Raw genomic sequence first — 10,669 nt, 5'->3', positions numbered from 1 at the left:
GTGTCCCTGTCCCTGTGTTCCTGTCCCTGCCCTGTCCCCATGTCCCTATCCATCTGTCCCTGTCCCTGTCCGTGTGTCCCTGTCCCTGTGTTCCTGTCCCTGCCCTGTCCCCGTGTCCCTCTCCCCGTGTCCGTGTGTCCCTGTCCCCGTATCCCTGTGTCTCCGTGTCCCTGTCCGTGTGTCCCTGTGTCCCTTTGCCCTGTCCCCGTGTCCCTATCCCTGCGTCCGTGTCCCTATCCCTGCCCTGTCCCTATCCATGTGTCTTTGTCCCTGTGTTCCTGCCCTGTCCCCGTGTCTCTGTCCCCGTGTCCCTGTCCCTGTCCTGTCCCCGTGTCCCTGTCCGTGTGTCCCCGTGTCCGTGTGTCCCCGTCCGTGTCCCCCCGTTGTGTCCCCGCATTCGGCCGCCAGGGGGCGCTGTCTCCCCGAAGCGGTGCATTGGCCCCGCCCCCTCTCGGTGTAGCCGTGACCAACTGCGCATGCGCAGGGCGGGGTTTAAATGGGGCTGTAAACCGGGGAGGCGTGGTCACGCGTGCGCAGGAAAGGCGTCGGCCTGTGCGCGGTGCCGGGGTGGAATGGGGCGGGGTCTGCGGGTGGAAGGGGCGGGGCCGGGGGCGGGGCCATGCGCGGGCTCTCCCGCGCCGTTCGACTCATGGCGGGGATCGGGATCGGGACCGGGATCGGGACAGGGACCGGGATCGGAGGCTCCGGAGGCTCCTCCATGGCCGGGATCGGGCCCGGGGGCTCCGTCGCCACCGCGGCCGGGCAGAAGCGGCCGCGTCCCGAGCCCGCCCCGCTCATCGGCACCCACGACGGCACCTTCCACTGCGACGAGGCGCTCGCGTGTTTCCTTCTGCGGCTCCTGCCCCGCTACCGGGTACGGCCCCGGGCTCCGTGCGGCGGCACCGGCACCGTGCGCTGCAGGGGCCCGGCTCCCTCCTCAAGTCTCCCCTGTGACCTCGCTCGGGGCTCCCAGTCCCACCTGCGGCCACCGTCGGGTCTCCCGGACCCGCGTGGAGTCCTTGGGACCCACCCAGTGGTGGGTGATCGGGGTCCCGCCTGGGGGTCACCCTGACGCCCCTCCTCGGGGTCCCTTGTCACCTGGGGCTCACCCTGAAGCTCTCAGCCCCTCCTCGGGTTCCCCGGTCCCCCGGGGGCAGCTCTCGGGGGTCTCCGGTGCTCCGGGGGACCCTCATGCTCCGCGTGCCCCCCGGCAGGACGCGGAGGTGGTGCGGACGCGGGACCCCCAGCGCCTGGCCCAGTGTGACGTGGTGGTGGACGTGGGGGGCGAGTACGACCCCGAGCGGCACCGCTACGACCACCACCAGAGGTGAGACCCACCCCCGGCCCGCCCGCCGGCACAGCGGCGTCCCCGGGGGTCCCTGGGGCTGACCCCGGTGCCCTGCAGGTCCTTCACAGAGTCCATGAGGAGCCTCCGGCCCGACAAGCCCTGGAGCACGAAGCTGAGCAGCGCCGGGCTGGTCTATTGTCACTTCGGCTCCCAGATCCTGGCAACGCTCCTGGGGCAGCCGGAGGACGGGCCCGTGGTCACGGCGCTCTATGATAAGGTACGGGGGGCTCTGACCCCCCCCCCAGTGCCACAGCTCTGCCCAGGGCTGCTCCTTTTGGTGGGGGGTCACCCCACAGGAGATTCCAAGAAAGAGGCGACCAGTTTGTGGCAGCTGCTGGTGTGTGGTTGGGCCCTGCTGTGCCCCCCCCAGTGCTGCCCCCGTTGTCCCCCCTCCTGCTTTCCCCCCCATTTTCCTCCTGCTGTCCCCTCACTGTTCCCTCCTTTGCTGTCCCCTTCTTTCCCCTCTGTCCCCTCACAGTCCCATTGTCCCTTCACTGTCTCCTCCTGTCCCTCCCCTGTTCCTCTGCTGTCCCCTCTGTCCCCTCACTGTCCCCGCTGTCCCCCTCCCAGCTCTACGAGAACTTTGTGGAGGAGATCGACGCCATCGACAATGGGATCGCACAGGCGGAGGGGGAGCCCCGCTACGCCCTCACCACCACCCTGAGCGCCCGCGTGGGGCACCTGAACCCCCGCTGGAACGACCCCGACCAGGACACCGAGGTGGGCACGGGCACCATGGCCCCTCTGGGACACCCGGCTCAGGGACACCCAGGATGGGGACACCTGGCCTGGGGACCCCCCTGACCCCTCATTGTGCCCCCAGGCGGGGTTCAGGCGGGCGATGGAGCTGGTGGGGAGCGAGTTCATGGACCGGCTCGACTTCTACCACCGGGCCTGGCTGCCGGCACGGGCACTGGTGGAAGAGGCCGTTCGGCGCCGCTTCGAGGTAGGGCCACTGGTCCAGGGGTGTCTGAAAATGGGGGGGCAGCTTTGGGGTGTGGGGAGGCCCAATCGCCTCAGTATGAACCTCCCTGCATGGCCCTGCAGCCCCCACTGTGCCCCACACAGGGCTCTGTACCCCCACTCTGCCCACCCTTCTCCCCACCTCATCCACGCCCCATGTGTGGGGCTCTCTGAGCCTCAGGGGGTGAAGCCAAGCCCTGGGGCCATTTGGGGGCTCTGGGAACAGTCCCCCAGAGTGGCTGTGGCGTCCCCCCTCCCAGGTGGACTCGAGTGGGCAGGTGCTGGAGCTGCCCCAGGGCGGCTGCCCCTGGAAGGAGCACCTTTTCCAGCTGGAGAAGGAGCTGGCCCTGCCAAGGCCACTCCAGCTTGTGCTGTTCCCGGACCGGGGCGGGCAGTGGCGGGTTCAGAGCGTCCCCACAGGACCCCACACCTTCCAGAGCCGGTGAGACCCCTCCCCTCATGCTGTGCACCCCCCCTCTGCCCCCCCTGTCCCCCCCCACACAGATCTGCACCCCCATTCTGCCCCCCTGCACCCCCACTCTGCTCCCCCTGTACACTTCCCCACAGCTCTGCACCCCCTACTCTGCCCCCTGTACCCTCACTGCCCCTCTCTGTACCCCCACTCTGCCCCTCTGTATCCCCCCCACGGCTCTGCACCCCCATTCTGCCCCTCTCTGTACCCCAAGTCTGCCCCCTGTACCCTCATTCCACCCACCTGCACTCCTCTCCGAGCTCTGTACACCCACTCTGCCCCCTGTACCCCCATTCTACCCCCCATGTGCCCCCCCCAGGTTGTCACCCGGTGTCCCCCGTGTCCCCCCCAGGCTCCCCCTGCCCGAGGCGTGGCGGGGGCTGCGGGACGAGGCCCTTTCCCAGCTCTCCGGTGTCCCCGGCTGCGTCTTCGTCCACGCCAGCGGCTTCATCGGCGGCAACCGGAGCCGGGAGGGGGCCCTGGAGATGGCACGGCGGGCACTGCGGCACGGGGGGGGGCACGCAGAGCGGGTGAGCCCCCCCCCTCCCATCGCCGTCACCCCAAAAGGGACCCCCCGGCCCAGCGCGGGGGGTTCCAGGGGCAGCTGGGACTGTTCCTGTAACGGGATCGCAGCGAGATGCTCCAAGGGACCTGCGGGGGTGGGGGGCAGCCCCCCCCCCCGGGTGGCAGCGTGCCCACCACCCCTGGCACTGGAGGGGCACCAGCCCAGTCAGAGACTTGCTGGCTCCGTTTCCCTGGAGTTTGCTCCCGTTCCTGTATAACCCCCCCACCCCATTCCGAGGGGTTTCCAGCACCAGTAAAGACCAGTGTGTGCCCAGTGGATGCGCTATTGGGGGCCCCGGGGGGGTGGGCAGGGGGTAGGGGTTGCTGTGAGGTGGGTACAGCCACGGGAGCCAGCGCTTCCCCCCGCCCTCCCCGCCCCAATCCCGCGCATCAGCAGCGCTGGGGGGGGGCACAGAGCCCCCCCTCCCGTGCCACCCGTCCTCCCGTGCCACCCGTCCTGCCGTGCCACCCGTCCTCCTTCCCGGGGCAATGCAGGCAGCCTGGCTGCTCCTGCTGGCGCTGGGGCTCCCCGGGCACTGCCGGTGCCCAGGGGGGGCCCCCGGGGCGCTGCCCCCCCCACAACGAGACGCTGGGCGGGGCCGGGGGGGCGCGGGCCCCCGACATGGTGGTGCTGGTGGCCGTGGGGGGGTGGCTGGGGGCCCTCCTGCTCTACGTGGGCCGGTTCGTGCGGAGGAGCCGGGCGGAGACGCGGCTGCACCTGGAATACCTGCGGGCACTGCCCTTGGAATACCTGCGGGCACGGCCCCGGGAGGAGGAGGAGGAGCCGCTCAGCGCCTTCCGGGGAGGCAGCACCGGGAGCAAACCGGGCAGTGCCGAGGGGTGAAGCCCCCCCCCCGGTACCGCCCCAGCAGCAGCGGTGGGTTCATCCCCCAGTTTTTCCCCCTGGATCCTCCTCGTGCCTGTGCAGCCCCATGGAGGGGCTGGATGTGGGTGGGGTGGGGGTGGTGGGGGGGACTCTCTGTCCCACCTCGGGATTGGAGGAGCATTTTGGGGGTCCCGGGGGGGTCTTTGGGTTGTGGGGGTGAGCAGGGACCCTGCGCTCTCCCCATTATCCCTGTTATTGCAGTGTAATCCTGGGGATTAACCATATGTAATCCCGGGATTTAACCACGCTGCCTCCCGCCTCATTAATCCCTTCTCTGGGCAGGGGGGGTCCATCTGCTGCCCCCCCCCTTTGGTGCTGGTGGGGGGGCTCACGTGGGCTGGCACGAGCACCCCGGGGACCCTCCAGCCCTGCTCACAACCCGACTGGGCTCAAGTTTGGGGTTTTATGGACCCACAGGGGGTTCAGTTCACCCACAAGGGGAGGCCTGGGGTGCTGTGTGTGCAGCCAAGGACCCCTGAGCCCCCCCTGCCTTCACCTTTCCCCAAAATGTGGCTCTTTAACCCCAAAACAACCTGGCCCCGTGGGCTCACCCCACTGGGCTTCAGCACGGGGAAGTTCTGCAAGTTGACCCTGAGCTCTCTCTGACCCCAAAAAGCAGCTCTGGAGCACCCCCAGACCCACGGAACTTCCAGAACTCACCCCATGGAAAGTTTCCAGCCCCCTCAGGGCAAGGAAAGAGGAGGAGAGGGGGGAAAGATCGGCCTTTATTCGATGCAGACTCTGGGAGACCCCCTCTGCCCCCCAAGGGGTTGAAGGCCGCCAGGGGTCCCAGGAGGAAGATGAGGCTGCCCAGGGAGGAAGAGGAGCCACCAAGGCCCCGGGCTGTGGTCACAGCTCTGAGAAGAGGGGCTGCTCCCTCACACTGGCCACGACGGGGACAGGGCTGCGGTGGGGGCTGGCCAGGGGCACGTGGGCACTGACGAAGAAGAAGGGGATGTGGCTGATCTTCCCCGAGGACCAGCACTGGAAAGGAAGAGGACACGGAAGAAAATGAGGGTCCAAGATCCCGGACACCTTCCCCCCAGCCCGTGTCAGACCACCCAGCACCAAGGGGGGAGCGACTCACCACGGTCAGGAGGGCTCCTCGTGGGAAGCAGGGGTGGAAGGCGATGATCTGGGGCTGGGCACCGCGCTCGCCCCGCACGAACCCGCTGTGGGGGGCAGGAGGAGCCACGGTTATGGCACAGCCACAGAAACACCACACTGCCAGGGCCAAGTGGAGACACCCAGGACCTGACTGGATGCACTGGGCAAGGGAGAACCCAAAGCCAAGGGGCTCGAGGTGGATAATGGCCAACACGGCCAAAACACAATGGGATTCGGAGGTAAAACAGTGACAGGCCCTGAAGTGATGCGGGATGGGGTCTCCCCACGGTGAGGAGGGGCTGCTCTTCCCCACCACACCCCCCAGGGGGGGTTAATGGTACTCAATGAACCCAAACCCACCCAAAACCTGCTGCAAGGAACCCACCCAGTGCCCACCACGACTCACCAGGGCAGGAGCTCGAAGACGGGGCTGTTGCGGGTGCGGAACACGGCGATGGCCGTCTGGCTGCCCGGAGAGTCGGGGTGTCCTGCAGGAGGGAGAGGGGCAGGGAGGCTTTCCTTGCTCCAGGGGCACGTGGACAGGCCCCTCGGTGCCCCTCTTCCTTGCTGGAAGTGGGATCTTCAGGCGGGACTCACCTCTGATGATCACTGCGAGTCTCTCTCCAGTGGGGTCCCACACCATGGAATGCACCTCTCCTCCAATCCTGGAACCAGCACAAGCAGCAGGGAAGCCCCCAGGATCGAGGGGCACAGACCCCCTTGGCCCCCCAAATGTCCCCCAGGATCAGGGGGCACAGACCCCCTCAGCCCCCCGGGGTCCCCAGCATCGAGGGGCTGCTGCCAAGGGGAGCGGGGTCCCCCTCTGCCCCCCCAGGTGCCACGTCAGACCCACCTCTCGTCCCCGTAGAGCGTCTCAAAGGTGGTCTCGGACAGGTCTGCCACGATCGAGGCTGTTTTGGAGCCCCCCACCTGCCCCTGCATCTCCCCTGAAGGGAACACTCCATAAATCCCACTGAATTGCCCAGATTTCCCATAATTTATCCATTTCTCAGAACAACGTGCTGATATCCCATGTCTGGGATGGAGGACAGGGGACAGCAACCCCCAGGACCGGCCCCTCTGCTGACAAACCCCTGAGCTGGCCCTGAACATCCCCCCCTGCAAAAACCCTTCGTGTCCACACGACTGAGAGGCAACATGAGGGGGGATAAACCCAACCCCAAGGATTCCGTGCTCTGGGAGACCCCCAAGGCGCCCCCCTGCATGTCCCAGGTCCCTCAGCCAGAGGTGAGGGATCACCTGGGCCCCACCCCAGCCCTTGGGAAGCTCCAGCTCGGGCAGACTCACCCCGGTACTCGGAGAAGGACAAGGAGTAGATGACGGACTCCCCCAGCACCGTGAAGAGCAGTCGGCTGCCGTCCGGGCTCCAGCACCCCGTCTGTGGCACAGGGAGGGTTTGCAGGGAGACTCCAGTGGGTCCAGGGACAGCTCAGGGCTTTGTGGATGGCCCCTCCCCTGGCCAGGGATCTTTTGGAGCCAGCTGGGAATGGGGGATTTTTGGTAAAACCCACCCAACGTGTCCCCGAGGGCCCTGGAGGTGATGTCTGCACCTCAAATCCTGGGGTCAGTTTGGGGCTACGAGACAGACACTGAGGGGCTGGAGCGTGTCCAGAGGTGGGAATGGAGCTGGGGAAAGGGCTGGAGAACTTGTGAGGAGCAGCTGGGGGGGCTCAGCCTGGAGAAAAGGGGACTCAGGGAGGACCTTCACAACTCTGGGGAGCCAGGGAGGGGTCGGGCTCTGCTCCCAGGGAACAAGGGATGGGACAAGAGGAAACAGCCTCAAAATGCACCAGGGGAGGTTCAGGTTGGATACTGGGAAAATTTCCAGGGCTGTCCAGCCCTGGCACAGCTGCCCAGGGCAGGGTGGGAGTCCCCAGCCCTGGAGGGATTTAAAAGCCCTGTGGATGTGGCACTTGGGGGACGTGAGACTCAACGGTCTCAGAGGGCTTTTCCAGCCTAAATGATCCCTTGCCCGAGGAATCCATCCTACCTGGCAGCGTCCTCTGATAGTGGGCCACCGCTCACACGTCCACATCTGAGCCTCCCACACCCTGCAGGAGACAGAACAGGGTGAATTCCTGGGATCTGCCCCAATCCCGCTGTTCCAGGAGCCCACAGGGTCAGACCCAGCCACCCACCCCTGTGCCCTTTTGCCCCCCCCAGCAGGAGTGGGAGCAGTGAGGACACTCAGGCTCCAGATCTGCTCAGTTTTGGGGCAGAAAGAAGGGCGAGGGCTGCGAGGGGAGCTGGGCAGGTGGGGCGCTCACCGGAACACGGCCGAGGGGGTGGCTGCCAGCACCTTGCTGCCATCGGGTGACCAGGCCAAGTAGGTGACACCACCACCCCCAAACCACTGCAGCTGGACACAGTTCTCAGTGGACACGTCCCACACCTGGAGGAGGGGACAAGGAAGGCAAATGGTTACGTCAGAATGCTGACTGTTGGGGGGGGTTGTTTGGATTAGGGGACACAGAGCGATGATTTCAGGTCCAGGTCAAATTCAGAGCTGCCTGACCCACCCTCTGTGGGAGCAGCACCTGTGCCCAGCCCAGCTGTCCCTGGGTGACCCTCTGGGGTGGCCGTGGTCCCCACATCCCCCCGGGGAGGCACAGCCAGCTCAGGGCTCCTCACCAGCATGGCCGTGTCGACCGGTGACGCCGAGAGCAGCCGCTCCCCACTGGGTGCCCAGGCCAGGCTGGTGACAGGGCTGTGCCCCGGGTAGGACAGAACCTGGGCACAGCCTGATGACGGTCTGGAAGAGAAAGAGAAACCCCAGGAGGGGTTGGGACAGGCTGGCAGGACGGGCACCTGCCTGGCTTTATCCCAAAGCCAACCCCAAAGGGGGTCCCGATGGCAGGGCGGGGGGTGTGCGGGGGTTGTCACCTGGTGGAGAGGGAGGTGGGATCCAGGTGCCACACCAGGACACAGCTCTGGCAGGCCACGGCCAGGATGGAGGCACAGAGAGGCTTCCAGGCCATGGAGGCCACGTTCCTCTGCAGGCGATGCTTCAGCGAGGGGACGGTGGCACTGCCGGGGAGGGGACACATGTGACAAGGGCAAAACGTGGGACCAAGAGCGTGTGGGCCGTGCCCCAGTGTCCTCTGCCAGCTCTGAGCCCAGTGCAGGGGGAAAGCAGAGTGGGAAGGGGAAGGGGGGATGTGCCCTGCTGTGCCCTGCTGTGCCCTGCTTCCCAGGGTGGGGAGGGGGTGTGGGGGGACAGGAATTCCCAGCCAGGTGACAGCGGGGGACAGGAATTCCCAGCCAGGTGACACCGGAGTGAGCCAGAGCACACCTGGTGCAATTGGCCTGAGCTGCCCCCAGCCCAGCCCTGGGGCAGGAGAGGGCCCGGGCTGGCCAGAAATCCCAGCTGGGAGAGGGGGCTGGAGCAGGGAAGCGTGGAGGGGGCCGCAGGACCAGCCGGCACAGTCTTCTCCTGAGGAGGGATTGGCATTCCCTGGGGGAGCAGGGAGACCTGGGGGAGAGAGGAGACTCAACGACGCTCCAAACACTGCTCTGCCTGTGCCCCCTTGGGCTGTGGGACCCCCCTTGGGCTTGTGGGACTCCCAGGATGCCCCCAGAGCTACAGAGCAGGGAGGGAAAGGAAAGCCAAGGCTTCGGTCAGGATCATGCTCCAGGAAGAGCGGTGGGAAAGGAGCAGGGGGGGCTGAACGTGAGCCCACGTGGGCAGGAAGGCCAAGGGCACCGTGGCTTGTGGCAGCAGGACCAGGGCACCCCGAATCCTGAGAGGCAGCAGCAGCTCCAGCCCCACCTGTTGGAGTTGTAGACCCGGATGGAATCGTCCAGAAGCGCCACAGCAAACTTGTTGGTGTGGGGGTGCCAGGCGAAGGCCCGCACGGGGCATCCGGCCCTGGAGGCAGGGACAGGGCAGGGTGAGGCTCCAAGCAGAGGTGCTGGCACCACCCAGCACCCCCCAGGCTGGCAGAGGCCCTTCCCAGAGTGCCCAGTGAAATAAAACTCCCTTTTCGCTGCTGGATGGGACCGTTTTCTTCGAGAAACTCCCCCGTTCCTGGCAATTATTCCCAGGGCTCTGCCGAGGGGCTGGTTGCCACAGTCTGGGGTGGGAACTGGGAGGAATTTTGCAGTCTCTGATGTAGTGTAACCCTGATTTCAGCACATCAGAGGCTTTGCCTCTCTCTGACCACCAGACACAAACCAGGGCAGCCAGAGCCAGCGGGGAAATACTTGCCCTTAACGTGCCCACCCAGACAGGGCCCTCCTGTCCTTGTACCCCCACCCTTCTCCCAGCTCCAGGGGTGTCACAGACCCCAGGGATGGTGCTTTTGGGACACACAGGACTCACCAGTCCACGGCCTGGGAGAAGGCTGCAATCATGTCCTCACTGGTCAGCTGCAGGGGAGAGCAGAACACTGAGCTGGCAGCGAGGACCCCCAGTGCCCATCCCCTCTTTTCTCTTCCCCTACCTGGATTTTGGCCCCTCTTGGAGCGCTTTGGGCCCTGGCAAGGCCTTAGGGCAGCATTCCCCTCCCTTTGGTGAGGGAAGGAGCAGCGTTTGGAGCTGGGCATTGCCAGGAGGAGCGTTTGGGTGGGTTTTCAGGAGGGAAGGGACCACCCACCACCCCAAACCAGCCTCCCCCAGCCCCAGGGATCAGGCCTGGAAGGACTCACGGAGAGGTGTGGGAACAGGGATCCGTGGAGCGAGGAGAGCCAGTGGCACACGGCCAGCGCGTGGCTCGAGCCCGTCCTCAGCCACCGCAGCCCTGGGGGGGGGACAAAGCACCCTCAGCTGCGCCCACCCGCACCACGGGGGGCACGGGCGGGGGCAGCACAATGGGAACAGAGGGATCCCAGACCCAGAGATCCCGGGAAATCTCCAGGAGCAGCCACGGACTCACCCTCCTCCTCGGCGCTGGCCACCTCCCGGAGCACCCCGCAGAGCCCCGCGTCGCGCCTGCGGCCACAGCGGGGTCAGAGCCCCTTCAGCACCCCCTGCCCGCTTCGGGGGGGCAGACCTGGCACTTTGGGGGGCACTTTTAGGGGCAGGGGGACACTCACCAGGCGCTGAGGCAGCGCTTCCATGGGGACTCGCGGTGGTGGATGAAGGGCGGGCGGGCGCTGGGCTCCTGCCGCCCGTGAGCCTTGAGGGGCTCCTTGGGCAGGCTGAGCACGGGCAGGTCGGGCACCTGTGGGCCCCCACAGCACCCCTGAGCCCACAGCACCCCTGAGACCACCCCTGAGACCACCAGGGACATCCAGGGGGTACCATGGGGGGGCAAGGAGACCCCCCCCAGCACAAGGGGCCAGAACTCCAGCCAGAGCTGAGGGGGAC

At 66.6% G+C, this 10,669-nt stretch overlaps 2 protein-coding genes across 2 annotated transcripts; one reads left to right on the top strand and one right to left on the bottom strand.

The window, feature by feature from the left end:
- Window positions 1-619: 619 nt before the first annotated feature.
- Window positions 620-3,565, top strand: LOC113962799 (UPF0160 protein MYG1, mitochondrial-like). Its single transcript, XM_027673569.1, has 7 exons — window positions 620-874; window positions 1,215-1,327; window positions 1,406-1,565; window positions 1,919-2,068; window positions 2,172-2,294; window positions 2,572-2,753; window positions 3,136-3,565. Exons 1-7 carry the CDS (start codon window positions 620-622, stop codon window positions 3,563-3,565), a joined length of 1,413 nt encoding a protein of 470 aa, XP_027529370.1.
- Window positions 3,566-4,940: 1,375 nt separating this feature from the next.
- LOC113962798 (aladin-like) lies at window positions 4,941-10,523 on the bottom strand (the record flags this gene model as incomplete). The annotated part of the gene is made up of 15 exons (XM_027673568.1): window positions 4,941-5,217; window positions 5,321-5,405; window positions 5,747-5,828; window positions 5,938-6,005; window positions 6,194-6,287; window positions 6,649-6,739; window positions 7,352-7,412; window positions 7,629-7,753; window positions 7,993-8,113; window positions 8,245-8,388; window positions 9,131-9,229; window positions 9,683-9,729; window positions 10,009-10,100; window positions 10,236-10,291; window positions 10,396-10,523. Coding segments are annotated over 15 exons (1,428 nt in total), but the record flags the coding sequence as incomplete, so codon positions are not given.
- Window positions 10,524-10,669: the final 146 nt, after the last annotated feature.

This window comes from Neopelma chrysocephalum, unplaced genomic scaffold (genome assembly GCF_003984885.1).
Source record: "Neopelma chrysocephalum unplaced genomic scaffold, ASM398488v2 Primary Assembly neopelma1_185186, whole genome shotgun sequence".
In the NCBI taxonomy this organism is placed as follows: Eukaryota; Metazoa; Chordata; class Aves; order Passeriformes; family Pipridae; genus Neopelma; species Neopelma chrysocephalum.
Note: the sequence above shows the minus strand (reverse complement) of the source record. Positions and strands in the feature narration are given on the sequence as shown.